At 36.9% G+C, this 15,276-nt stretch overlaps 1 protein-coding gene across 1 annotated transcript in view; it reads right to left on the bottom strand.

The window, feature by feature from the left end:
• Positions 1–15,276, bottom strand: part of CFAP47 (cilia and flagella associated protein 47) — a 545,441-nt gene that overhangs the window by 294,634 nt on the left and 235,531 nt on the right. Inside the window, exons 34-35 of the mRNA XM_045994745.1 lie at positions 13,878–13,975; positions 13,472–13,588 (exon numbers count right to left, since the gene is read on the bottom strand). Of these exons, the coding sequence (XP_045850701.1) occupies positions 13,472–13,588; positions 13,878–13,975 (215 nt within the window). The remainder of the gene's footprint in view (positions 1–13,471; positions 13,589–13,877; positions 13,976–15,276) is intronic.

Here is a 15,276-nt window from a genome sequence, read left to right as displayed (position 1 = left end):
AAAGCTGCTAGTGAGTTCAATTTGTGTAAAACTGAGAAATACACCAAGACTCCAAAGCTTTTCATCAGTATTCTGTGGTCATACATTGCTATGTGAAAGACAATGTCAGTCAACGCATGGAGGAAAATTATTTAAGATAAGAACAAACTAAAAAGATAAATAGAGAACTTAATTCTTACACAGTAAAGAATGTGGCACTACTGGGCCCTTTGGGATGGGCCTGAGTATGAATGCGATTCGATGAGGGCTGTGGGCCACCTAGGTGCCTGTCAGTTAGGTGTCTGTCTTCTGATTTTGGCTTAGGTAATGATCTGAGGGTTGTGAGATCGAGCCCCAAGTTGGGCTCTGCACTCAGCGGGGAGTCTACTGGAGATTGTTTTTCTCCCTCTCTCTCTGCCTCTCCCCCACTTCCACACACGTGTGTGCACACGCTCTCTCTCAAATAATTTTTTTTTTTTTAAGAAGATTGTATAAGGTGATGGGAAATGTGTTTTTTGGGGGAAGGGATAGACTAGTGGCAAGACATCCTAGGCTCAAGTCTAAGTTCAATGAAAGACTTTTGAACACTTTTTTAGTGACTACAGCATAAAATGTATAAGTAACAATATAGAATTGTCCCAATACTCATCTTTGAAAAATATATAATAGGATGAAAATAAATAATTTGGGAATTTTAAAAAAAAGCTGATTTTAATGGGAAAAATACCTTTGATTAATGTATTAGACTAAAAAAAGAGAGAGAGAGAGAGAAAAGAGCATCCTTACCTTTCCTTACCATAAATTTCAACGAAAATCACCTAAAAATTACACTTTCACCAATTCTTAGTTTAAAAATCCAAAAGTTAATATAGGTTTGTTTATTTTTATTATTATTATCGCTTTAAATTAAGTTTGTTTAAAACACGACTTTCATGTGAAATATCTTTCAAAGATACAATCATTACTTTCTCTATAGAGGTCTATCCTAGAAGAACTTCAACTGCATTGGTCCATTTTTCCCCACAAAGATAGTATTTCTCAACTAGTCTAAGGAAAGACAAAAAAATAAACAAAAAAAAAAGGTCACAATAGAGAAAAATGCTGGAGCAGAAATCTGGTAAACCAAATTCACGTCCTGCTATTACACAGTGCCATGATCTTAACTAAATCAATTGGATTTCCAAGGCCTCAGTTTTTTCATCAATAACAAGAAAAGGTGAAATAATATCGACTTTCATGAAGGATTTAATTTGCAATGACTTCAAGATATCACCAGCTTTCATACTGGACACCAAACATAACTAGCAGTACCGACTGACATACTGTAATTCCACAGAGAACATTGCTGATTACATTCCCCAAAGCAATTTTCTCCTTTCTTCTCACCTAAGAATCCCAATTTTTGTGACTATTTCATTACTTTTATCAAACACGGGTTTGGCTACAAGGATGGAATGTAATTATGGTCAATGACATGTAATGAGAAATACACTGTGAACCATTGGAAAAGATTTATCTTACGGAAAAAGAGAAGTGCAAGATGAGGTGCTACTCAACCAGCCTCAAGAATAACTATATAAAGATGTTACATGAGAATTTCAGTAGAAACATTGTGGTTCTCAGTGCACATGCCTAATATAAAGCCAGCAGGCTGAGAAGGGCTGAGCAAAAATGAATCTTTAATAACTTTATTAAGCAACTGACTGACTATGCTTATAATCCTCTAATGCCTAACTTCATCTAAAGTAAAATATTGAATTTGTTTATTTTAAAAGCACTTTCACTTGTGAATTCTGTTATTTAATGCTAAAAGCACTGAAATTGATCAAAACAATCTTTTTTTCTTTTAGAGGGAGAGAGAGAGAGGAGGAGCAGGGGGGGAAAGAGAATCTCAAGCAGGCTCCATGCCAAATGCTTGAGCCCAACTCAGGGCTGGATCCGACAACCCTGAAATCAGGATGTGAGTCAGATGCTGAACAGACTGAGCCATGCAGGAGACCCCCAAAAAAGTTTTAAGAGAAAAGTCAGATTATCTATTGACCCTTAGCTTCCATCACTATTTAGTGAATTAGGTGTAGTACAACCTCTGCAAATGTCCTATTATTTTTATATACATTTCTTTACATGAAGGAATAAAAATGCATGCTATACTGAGTCCAAATAATTCCATATTTTTGCTTTAAATATAAAGTATGTCACAAAAGGGAGAATATGAAAACAACTGTTATATTCCAGGTGGCAAGATTCCACAACAGGACTTAACATAGGCACAGAAACTTATCTAGCTAATTCCACAGTTGCAAAGAACAACATAATAAATAAGAAACTTAAACATGAATAAATATGTCTAGAGGTGAATTTCCTTGGTTTTAAATGTGAACCAGTGATAAGCATTAGCATTAATTCACCATAGCTAAGTTAATTTAATATTTTTGAACTTTGCCATTTAATGTGGTTGGTAAATCCAGGTTGATTAAAAAAATGGAAAGGAATTGGAACTGATTAGTAAAAGCTTGGTAATTACCAGTTAACTGTCAATTTTTCCATTTATCAGATCTTTAGACACTTTGTCCACATTTTTATGTATTAGATACTCACATTTTAAAATATTTTTTGGCTACACAACAAAATAAAAATTTTGAGTGAACATATCTGAGGAAATAAAAAAGCAAAGGAGAGAATAACAATGTATGATGATTTATATTTTCTAAACAAAAATATTTTAAGTTTCTTAAGAACCTCGACCAAATTCTCAGGGGCCACCTTGAACACCAAATGTCCCATGTAAATCTTCCTGGTTCCCTTACCAGAATGATTTCTGTCCCTTTTGATTCCCATAGCACACTGCTTCTATGTATACTAGGGCATTCACTATTAGCTTTGCATCAGCTCTTTTTCTTATACTTGTCACTATTAGTAACATCCTTGAAGGCATGACTGTGGTTTAATCATACCTGTTCCCCTTACAGGGTCTATCCAGTATCTTTTGTAGAGCATATTCAATATGTTGAATGGATGAGAACTGTAGTATTTTTATTCTTCTAAAACAAAGTCTTTCATTGAAGTTTATCTTTAAAACTCTCTTATAAAAGAAATCTCTTGCCCAAATCCTAGAATATAGTTTCTCTTAACAACTATACCAATATAAAAGAATGTAAATGTCAGACCTGAAACAAAGTGACGTTAACATGCAAGTGACATGCATACAAGGAAAAAGCAAGCCATTATGAAATGTCATTTTTCCAGCAGGTGTGAGGCACAACTTTATACCAAGTCATGTGTGGGCAGTGGCATCGTCAATGTCTTTTGTGTCGTGGAACAGAACATGCAGAGTTAAGTTGAAATGGTCTTTCTCCTGTGTCCTTTTGTGACTGTTCACAAGGTCTAGCAAACTTTAAACATCTCCTGAATCAACTTATTATTTTAAGTTTCCAGTCAAATGACATGAGTAAATACTTTACTCCTTGACCAACTGAAATTATATTTTCGTTGGTCTTTGCTCCCTGTCTCTAGTCCCGTTCCTGTGAGTCCATTCCCATTATAGATGTATGAACAAATACTTTTAGTCCCATAATACCCACAAGGCAAACTGCTGACTTTTTATGCTGATATACAATACCCCTATATATACCTATATCGATTTTTCTAATCCCCAAATTCAACTAAGGTAATCTACTCATAGAATTTCTTTACTGTATATCATGTATTCCATTTGGCATTGTTTATGTCATTCCCTCTGAGTGAACACCTTCCTCACTCAAAATTACCAATCTAAATCCAATCCACACTTCAAGACTCCAAATAAGTCCTGCATTCTCTATAGTGTTTGACAGATCAATCTACATCACATCCATCTCTTCCCTGATCTGAATCCTATACTTTGTCCTTTGCATAAACTGATAATTACATGAGTAGAACGTTATTTATTGTTGAACATGGATATATCTTGATTCAATATATCAATCAATTCAATGATTGTGTATACGCTTCAAAGGAAGAAATCATTTTTTAAAGACTTATTTGAGAGAGAGAGAGCACACAACGAAGAGTGGGAAGGGATCAGGGAAGGACAAAGGAAGAGGGAGAAACTTAAGCAGACTCCATGCAGAGCACAGAGCCCCATGCAGGGCTCAATCTTATGACAGGAATCACGACCGGAACCAAAACCAAGTGGGATGCTAAAACAACTGCACCACCCAGGAACCCCAAGAAATCATTCATTATATAATTTCAGTACTGTAAAGAAGGGTTCAAAATATACTATGCATATAATCTGATTATTGCTACTGAGGACTTGACGTGAAAGACCAGAAGGAATTATAATGTGGAGATCCAGATATAATAATGTATATTGTCATTCTGATCTCTACATGAATATTTATTTTTAAAAAAATGAAAAATTATCTTTTTAGCTACTAAATTTAAAAATGATAATACATCCATATTCAAACAACTCGGCTCCTTTATTTCACTCTTAGAGCTTGGGTAATGCTACTAAATCACTAAAGCTTCATTTCTAGGGTTTAAGAAAACTGGACAATTCACTAGAACTACTTTCCTATTGTGCACAGCTGCATATACATAATTATACATATTTAGAAATATCCAGTAGATTTCTATGAAGTCATATTTCAAATTCAACATTTTAGCAATACCCTACAAAAAGACTGCCTCAATTTAGATTTAAAATGTATGAACAAAACAATATTAAAAGGAGGCATTTTTACAAAGAAGACATACTAATGGCCAACAGGTACATGAAAAGCTTTCAACATCACTGACCATGTGGGAAATGTAAATCAAAATCATAATGAGATATTACCTCACACCTGGTAAAATGACTATTATTAAAAAGAGGAAAAATAAAGTTTTGGCAAGGACGTAGAGAAAGGGGAACTTTTGTATGCTACTGGTGGAAATGTACATTGTTATAGCCATTATGGAAAACAGTATGGGGGGTGTCCTCTAAAAAATTAAAACTAGAACGATGATATACTCCAGCGTCCCTATTTCTGGGTATATTACCAATGGATATATACAAGATACAAAACCATCCACAGAAATCAGTTGCTTTTCTATACACCCATGATGTGACTAAAGAAAGAGAAATTAAAGAATCAATCCTAATTATAACTACACCAAAAACCATAAGATAGAGAAGGAGCAAAATTGCAGAGGAGTAGGGGACCTAAATTTCATTGGATTCCAGGAATTCAGCTTGAGAGTTACCAAATCATTCTGAATATCTACAAACTCAACAGGAGACTGAAGAAACGAATAGCAACAATTCTATGAAGAGAAAAGCAACTGCATTCTGGAAGGCAGGACACAGAGAGAAGTGAATCGGAGGTGATATACGGGAAGATAGAACGTTGTGGGGGGGGGGGGGGCAGCTCCCAGCAAGCAAGTAGAGGAGGGGAGCACAAAACTGGAACTTTTAGAAGTCTACTCCACTGGGCCTCTGCCTTTGGCTCAGGTCATTGTCCCAGGGTCCAGGGATCCAGTCCTGTATCAGGCTCTCTGCTCAGCAGAGGCCTGCTTCCCCCTCCCTCTCTGCCTGACTCTCTGCCTACTTGTGATCTCTCTCTGTGTCAAATAAACAAATAAAATTTTCAAAAAAAAAAAATCTATGAGGCACAGAGAATCCCCCTCAAAATAAATAAAATAGTTCAATACCCCGTCATCTAATAGTAAAATTTACAAGTCTCAAAAACAACGATAAAATCGTGAAAGCAGCCTGGGACAAGAGATCTATAACCTATAATGATAGAAATATTCAATTAGAAGCAGACCTATCCACAGAGACCTGGAAGGGCAGAAAGGACTGGCATGATATATTAAAAGCACTAAAGGAGAAAAATATGCATCCAAGGATACTATATCCACCTAGGATGTCACGGGGGGGTGGGGAAGGAGACAAAAAGCTTCCAGGACAAACAAAAACGAGAAGAATTTGCAAACACCAACCCAACCCTATAGGAAATATTGAAAGGGGTCCTGCAAGCAAGGAGAGAGCCTAAAAGTTAACAGACTAGAAAGAAACAGAGAACATGTACAGTAACAGTCACCTTACAGGCAATGCAATGGCACTAAATTAATATCTTTCAGTAGTTACCCTAAATGTAAACAGGCTAAATGTCCCAATCAAAAAACAAAGGATATCAGAATGGATTAAAAAAATAGGAACCATCGATATTCTGTCTGCAAGAGACTTACTTTAGACCTAGACTTATTTTAGACTTCAGATTGAAAGTGAAGGGGTGGAAAACAATTTACCATGCTAATTGACATCCAAAGAAAGCTGGGGTGGCAATACTTATATCAGATAATTTAGATTTTAAGCCAAAGACTATAATAAGAAATAAGGAAGGACACTAGATCACACTCAAAGGGTCTGTCCAAAAAGAAGATCTAATAATTTTAAATATTTATGACTCTAACATGGGAGCAATCAATTATATAAACCAATACATAACAAAATCAAAGAAATACATTGACAATAATGGAATAATAGGAGGGGAATTTAACACCCCCCTCACTGAAATAGACAGATCAGCTAAGCAAAAGATCAGCAAGGGAAGAGAGGCTATAAATGACACACTGGACCAGATAGACATCACAGATATATTCAGAACATTCCAACACAAAGCAACAGAATACACATTCTTCTCTAGGGCACATGGAATATTCTCCAGGATAGATCACATCCTGGGTCACAAATCAGGGCTCAACTGGTACGAAAAGACAGGGATCATTCCCTGCATATTTTCAGACCACAATCCTTTGACACTGAAACTCAACCACAAGAGGAAAGTTGGGAAGAACTCAAATACATGTAGGCTAATGAGCATCCTACTGAAGAACAAATGGGTCAACCAGGAAATTAAAGAATTGAAAAAAACTGATGGAAACAAATGAAAATGAAAACACAACTATTCAAAATCATTGGGATGCAGCAAAGGCCGTCCTGAGAAGAAAATACATAGCCAGAGAAGCCTTTCACAAGAAACAAGAAAGGTCCCAAATACACAACCACACTACACCTAAAGGAACTGGAGAAAGGACAACAAAGAAAGCCTAAACCCACCAGGAGAAGAGAGATCATAAAGATCAGAGCAGAAATCAATGAAATAGAAACCAAAAGAACAGTAGAACAGATCAATGAAACTAGGAGCTGGTTCCTTGAAAGAATTAATAAGATTGATAAACCCCTGACAAGATTTATCAAAAGGAACAGAGACACGACCCAAATTAATAAAATCAGGAATGAAACAGGAGAGATCACAACAAACACCAAAGGAAAACAATTAGAAAAACAGATTATGGGGTGCCTGGGTGGCTCAGTGGATTGGGCCTCTTCCTTCAGCTCGGGTCATGATCTCAAGGTCTTGGGATCGAGTCCCAAGTTGGGCTCTCTGCTCAGCGGGGAGCCTGCATCCCCCCCTCTCTCTGCCTGTGTCTCTGTCTACTTGTGATCTCTCACTCTGTCAAATAAATAAATAAAATCTTTTTTAAAAAGAACATATTATGAGCCAGTATACATCAGCAAATTTGAAAATCTGGAAGAAATGGATGTATTACTAGAGAAATATAGACTACCAAAGACTAACCAGGAAGGAATAGAAAACCTGAACGGACCCATAACCTGTAAGGAAATTGAAGCAGTCATCAGAAATCTCCCAACAAACAAGAGCTGAGGGCCAGATGACTTCCAGGGGAGTTCTACCAAACATTAGACGAACTATTAATACCTATTCTCCTGAAAGTGTTCCAAAACATAGAAATGGAAGGAAAACTTCCAAACTCATTTTATGAGGCCAGCATCACCTTGATTCTAAAACCAAAGACCTCATCAAACAAGAGAATTACAGAGCAATATCTTTGATGAACATGGATATACAAATTCTCACCAAAATACTAGCCAATAGGATACACTAGTACATTAAAAGAATTGTTCATCATGACCGAGTGGGATTTATTCCTGGGCTGAAAGGTTGGTTCAACAACTGTAAATCAATCAGTGTGATACAATACATTAATAAAAGAAAGAACAAAAACCGTATGACACTCTCAATAGATGCTGAAAAACCATTTGACACAGTACAGCATCTTTTCTTGATCAAAACTCTTCAAAGTGTAGGGATAGAGGGTACATACCTCAATATCAAAAAAACCATCTACGAAAAACCCACAGCAAATATCACTCTCACTGGGGAAAAACTGTGAGTTTTTCTCCTAAGGTCAGGAACACAACAGGGCTGCCCACTATTACCAATGCTATTCAACACAGTACTAGAAGTCCTAGCCTCAGCAATCAGACAACAAAAAGAAATAGAAGGCATCGGAATCGACAAAGAAGAAGTCAAACTCTCACTCCTTGCAGATGATATGACACTTTATTTGGGAAACCGAAAAGACTCTACTCCAAAACTGCTAGAACTCATACAGGAATTCAGTAAATTGTCAGGATATAAAATCAAAGCACAGAAATCAGTTGCATTTCTATGCACCAGTAGCAAGACAGAAGAAACAAGAGAAATTAAGTAGTCAATCCCATTTATAATTGTACCCAAAACCGTAAGATTTCTAGGAATAAATCTATTAAAGGTTCCAAGTAAAGAGGCAAAGAATCTTTACTCAGAAAACTATAAAGTACTCATGAAAGAAATTGAGAAAAACATGCTCATTAGATTAAAGAACAAATATTGTGAAAAGGTCTATGCTACTACAACAATCTACACATTTAATGCAATCCCTATCAAAATACCATAAATTTTTTACAAAGAAATGGAACAAATAATCCTGAAATTAATATGGAAGCAGAAAAGACCCCGAATTACAAATGGATAAGGTAGATGTGGTCCATATACACTATGGAATATTATGCTTCCATCAGAAAGGATGAATACCCAACTTCTGTAGCAACATGGATGGGACTGGAAGAGATTATGCTGAGTGAAATAAGTCAAGCAGAGAGAGTCAATTATCATATGGTTTCACTTATTTGTGGAGCATAACAAATAACATGAAGGACATAGGGAGATGGAGAGGAGAAGGGAGTTGAGGGAACTTGGAAGGGGAGGTGAACCATGAGAGACTATGGACTCTGAAAAACAATCTGAGGGTTTTGAAGGGGTGGGGGGCGGGAGGTTGGGGGAGCCTGGTGGTGGGTATTATGGAGGGGACATATGGCATGGAGCACTGGATGTGATGCATAAACAATGAATTCTGTTATGCTGAAAAGAAAAAAAAAAACCATTAGAGCTTGAAACAATTATAAAAAAAAAAAAAAAGACCCTGAATCACCAGGGGAATGTTGAAAAAGAAAACCAAAGTCGGCAGCATCAGAATTCCAGACTTCAAGCTCTATTACAAAGCTTTCATCATCAAGACAGTATGGTACTGGCACAAAAAAGGAATTCAGTAAATTCCTATCTATGTTCCACATAGATCAGTGAAACAGAATACAGAGCCCAGAAATGACCCCTCAACTCTATGGTCAAATTACCTTCAACAAAGCAGGAAAGAATGTTCAATGGAAAAAAGACTGTCTCCTCAACAAATGGTGTTGGGAAAATTGAACAGCCAAATGCAGAAGAATCAAACTGGACCATTTCCTTACACCACACACAAAAACAGACTCAAAATGTATCAAAGACCTCAAGGTGAGATTGGAATCAATCCAAATCCTGGAGGAGAACACAGACAGCAACCTCTTCCACCTCAGCCACAGCAAATTCTTCCTAGAAACATCGCCAAAGGCAAGGAAAGCAAGGGCAAAAATAAACTATTGGCATTTCATCCAAATAAAAAGGTTTTGCACAGCAAAGGAAACAGTCAACAAAACCAAAAGACAAAAAACAGAATGGGAGAAGATATTTGCAAATGACATATCAGATAAAGGGCTAGTATCTAAAATCTATAAAGATCTTATCAAACTCAACACCCAAAGAATAAATAATCCAATGGAGAAATGGGCAAAAGACAAGAACAGATATTTCTGCAAAGATATCCAAATGGCCAACAGACACATGATAAAGTTCTCAACATCAGTCTGCATCAGGAAACTACAAATCAAAACCACAATGAGATACCACCTCACATGAGTCAGAATGGATAAAATTAAGCAGTCTGGAAATGACAGATGTTGGCAAGGACGCGAAGAAAAGAGAACCCTCCTACACTGCTGGTGGGAATGCAAGCTGATGCAGCCACTCTGGAAAACACAAGGAAGTTCCTCAAAAAGAAGAAAATAGGGGGCGCCTGGGTAGCTCAGGGTCCTGGCCTGCATTCGGCTCTCTGCTCAGCAGGGAGCCTGCTTCCTCCTTTCTCTCTGCCTGCTTCTCTGCCTAGTTGTGATCTCTGTCTCTCAAGTAAATAAATAAATAAATAATCTTAAAAAAAAAAAATGAAAATAGAGCTACCCTACAAACCAGCAATCACACTACTGGGTATTTACCCTAAAGATACAAATGTAGTGATCCGAATGTTTATAGGAGTGCACCTGAATGTTTATAGGAGCAATGTGCACAACAGCCAAAATATGGAAAGAGTCTAGCTGTCCACTGACAGATGAATGGATTAAAAAATGTGGTATCCACACTCATACACACACAGGAATAGTATGTAGCCATCAAAAACAACAACAAGAACATCTTGTCACTGGCAACAACATGGATGAAACCAGAGGGTATTATGCTAAGTGAAATAAGTCAATCAGAGAAAGACAATTATCATATGATCTCTCTGATATGAGGAATTTGAGAGGCAGTGAGGGGGGTCATCAGGGAAAGGGAGAGAAAAATGACACAAGATGGGACAAGAGAGGGAGAAAAACTGTAAGAGACTCTTAATTTCAGGAAACAAACTGAGGGCTGCTGGAGGGGAGGGAGTAAGATGGAAGGGGTGGCTGGGTGATGGATGCTGGGGAAGGTATGTGCTATGGAGAGTGTTGTAAATTGTGTAATACTGATGTTTCACAGACCTGTACCCCTGAAACAAATAATACACTATATGTTAATAAAAAAAATTAACACATACAGAAACAAATAAGATAACTAAGAATAAACCTAACCAAAAAGGTAAGAGATCTGTACTCTAGAAACTACAGAACACTTATGAAAGAAATTGAGGAAAACACAAAGAGATGGAAAAACATTCCATGCTCAGGGATAGGAAGCATAAAGACTGTTAAAATGACTATGCTTCTCAGAGTAATCTACACATTCAATGGAATACCTATCAAAATGCCATCAACATTTTTTGACCAAACTGGAACAAACAATCCTAAAATTTGTATGGAACCAGAAAAGTCCCCTAATCACTAGGGGAATGTTGAAAAAGAAAGCTCAAGTTGGGGGCATGAAATTGCCTGACGTCAAGCTTTATTACAAAACTGCAATCATCAAGACAGCATGGTACTGGCACAAAAACAGACACCTAGATCAGTGGAACAGAACAGAGAGTCCAGAAATGAATCCTCAACTCTATGGTCAACTGATCTTCTACAAAGCAGGAAAGAATATTCAATGGAAAAAAGACAGTCTCTTCAATAAATGGGGCTGGGAACATTGAATAGCCACATGCAGAAGAATGAAGCTGGACCATACACAAAGATAAACTCAAAATGGATGAAAGACCTAAATGCGAGACAAGAATCCATCAGAATTCTAAAGGAGAACACAGGTAATAACCTCTTGGACCTCAGCCACAGCAACTTCAGGCAAGCTACATCTCTAAAAGCAAGGGAAATAAAATAAAAAATGAACTTTTTGGACTTCATCAAGATAAAAAGCTTTTGCACAGCAAAGGAAAGAGTCAACAAAACCAAAAGGTAACCTACAGAATGGGAGAAGATAGTTGCAAATGACTTTTCAGATAAAGGGCTGGTATCCAATATCTATAAAGAACTTATCAAACGCAACATCCAGGAAATACATAATCTACTCAGGAAATGGATAGAAGACATGTGGAGACATTTCCCCAAAGAAGACATACAAATGGCCAAAAGACACATTAAAAATGCTCCACATCACTTGCCATCAGGGAAATACAAATCAAAACCACAAATCAGTTAGAATGGCTAAAATTGACAAGACAGGGGACAACAAATGTTGGCAAGGATGTGGAGAAAGAGGAAGCCTCTTACACTGTTGGTGGGAATAGAGCTGGTACAGCCACTCTGGAAAATAGTAGGGAAGTTCCCCAAGATGTTAAAAATAGAGCTACCCTATGATGTAGCAATTACATTACTGGGTATTAACCACAAAGATACAGATGCAGTGAAAAGGGGCACCTGCACCCCAGTGTTCATAGCCACAATGTCCACAATAGTCAAACTGTGGAAGGATCTGTGATGTCCTTCAATAGACAAATGGATAAAGAAGATGTGGTTCACATGTATAATGGAATATTACTGAGCCATCAGAAGGGATGAATACCTACCATTTGCATAGACATGGATGGAACTGGAGGGTATTATGCTAAGTGAAATAAGTCAGAGAAAAACAATTATCATAGAATTTTACTCATATGTGGAATATAAGGAATAGAGCAGAGGACCATAGGGGAAGGGAGGGAAAACTGAATGGGAAGATATCAGAGAAGGAGAAAAACCATGAGAGACACTTAACTCCAGGAAACAAACTGAGGGTTGCAGAAGGGAGGTGACTGGGGGGATGGGGTAACTGGGGGATGGGTATTAAGGTCACGTGACCTGATGAGTACTAGGTGTTATACACAACCAATAAATCAATGAACACTACATCAAAAACTAACAGTGTACTATATATTGGCTAACTGAATTTAAATAAAATAAAATTTAAAAAAAGAAAATGTGGTATATACTCACAATGGAATATTTAGTCATAAAAATGAAAGGGGGGCACCTGGGTGGCTCAGTGGGTTAAAGCCTCTGCCTTCGGCTCAGGTCATGATCCGGGGTTCTGGGATCAAGCCCCACATCAGGCTCTCTGCTCAGCAGAGAGTCTCCCCCCCCCCAACTTGTGATCTCTGTCAGATAAACAAATAAAATCTTAAAAAAAAAAAAAAGAATTCTGTTACTTATGGTAACATGAAAGAATCCAGAAGACATTATGCTAAATAAAATAAACCAGACAGAGTAAGGCAAGTATTTTATGATTTCACTTACACGTGGAATCTAAAAAAGTAAAACCCATGCAACCTGAGAGTAGAATGATAATTGCCATGGGAGAGGGATAGGGGAAATGAGATGTTGGATCTTAAATGTTCTCACCACACACACACACATAAAATGGCAACTATGTGAGGTAATGGATGTGCTATTTAACTTGATTTGGGTAATCATTTCACATTGTATACATATAATCATCATATTGTATACCTACAAAAATTACATTTTACAAACTAAATATAAACAATTTTTATTTGCCAATCATACCTAATGAAGCTAGAAAAAATATGAAAAGAAGAAATTCATATTTATGGAATTATGTGATATATAGCCACCTACCTGTATGTCCATGTCAAAGCCAATTTCACGAAGTACATTCACAATAATCAGGCAATTGTGCAGATACTGTTCAGAACTTTTTGGTTGTGTGTACATTTTTTCAAAATGAGACTCAATCTTGAAAAGAGAACAATCAAATCTTTTAGTAACAGAATAAAAATTACTGCTTTTAACTGTTCTCTTTAGTTCAGCAAAGAATCATTTAAGTGTTAACATCTGTCAGTAGTAGATTATTACAATCAGAATACCATCATAAACAAAAAGGGAATGCTGGCCATTCAGATTCAGATGTGATTTAAATTAAAACACTGAAAAGAATCTCTTTATAAAAAATACTTTGAATTTTAATTACTAAGTTCTTTCAAATAATAAAAGACCATTCATTCCTCATAAAAAAGACTCTTACCAAAAACGGACAATAGGCTCCCAACTGGGTCGCAAAAACAAGGCCATCTAAAAGGTCTTTGTCAAAATTTACTATCCATCTCTCAGAAGGAATAACTCCTGTTCCAAAAAAGAGAGTAAGTATAACATTAGTTTTATTTTTCTAAAAAAGATACCTTACGGTATCTGTCTGAATGTATTCTGATATTGTCACTATGTAATACAGAAAGTATTTTAAATTGGCAGACATTATAGAAAAAAATGCTTTTAAAATCATTCTTATTGTAGAGACATTTAGTGCCCAGTTCAAATGTAAAGGAAAATGGAACATATGCCTGGCTTTATTTCCCTAGTTTTCAAGGACACTGATCCTTGATAGGTTTTCTTCCAAAGTGACATACAAAAGAACAAAGCAATGATCTGTAATTTTCTATTCCTTGAAAGGAAAATGGATTGATGAATAACGGACTATGAGAAAAAATGAAAAAAAAAAAAAGGAAAATGGATGTCTTATGGAATTTCAGCAATAGTCAAAATTTTTTTTTTACTTTCCTTGGAAAAGAAAAAGCATATTATTTTGGAAATAAAAACAAAATTTAAATATCCAAACAATCATAAGAGAATATTATGAAAACTATATGCCAACAAATTGGGCTATCTAGAAGAAATGGATAAATTCCTAGAAACCTAGAAACCACTAAAACTGAATCAGGAAAAACAGAAGATTTGAACAGACTGATAACCAGCACAGAAACTGAATCACTAATCAAAAAATTCCCAACTGTTGTGCCCGAGTTTTTGCATCCGAGACACCACCAAGGAGCCAAGCACCGATGCAATCACACAAGGGTTTATTCGACAAGCTTAAGCTTGGGCCCAAGCATACCCGACACAGCGGAGTAGAGACTTGGACCCCGAGGTGACATGCTTAAGCTTGGGCCCAAGTATACTAGATGCAGTAGAGTAGGGACTTGGACCCTGAGCTTAGTTAAGGCAGGGGTATTTATGGGTTCCTGTTACTAAAGCAGGGTGGGGGTCTCCGGAACCAAAGCAGGGTGGGGCTTCCTGGACTAAAGCAAAGTAGGGGAAAGTTCAGCCCTTGGGCACAGGGGTCTGAGATGGCTGTACTTATGCTAAGGCTAAACCTAAGGTGGGATTGTCTTGATTTTTCTCCGCCTCCACACAACGAACAAAAGTCCAGGATCAGAGGGCTTCACAGGTGAATTCTACCAAACATTTAAAGAAGAGTTTAATATCTAGTCTTCCCAAACTATTCCAAGAAATAGAAAAGGAAGGAAAACTTCCAGATTTATTCTATGAGGCCAGCATTACCCTAATAGCAAACCAGAAAAAGACACCACTGAAAAAGGGAACTACAGGCCAATATCTCCAATAAACACAGATGCTAAAATACTCAATAA

The sequence above is a fragment of the Meles meles genome, chromosome X (genome assembly GCF_922984935.1).
Source record: "Meles meles chromosome X, mMelMel3.1 paternal haplotype, whole genome shotgun sequence".
In the NCBI taxonomy this organism is placed as follows: Eukaryota; Metazoa; Chordata; class Mammalia; order Carnivora; family Mustelidae; genus Meles; species Meles meles.
The sequence above is the reverse complement of the archived record's forward strand: the minus strand, read 5'-3'. Positions and strand labels throughout refer to the sequence as shown.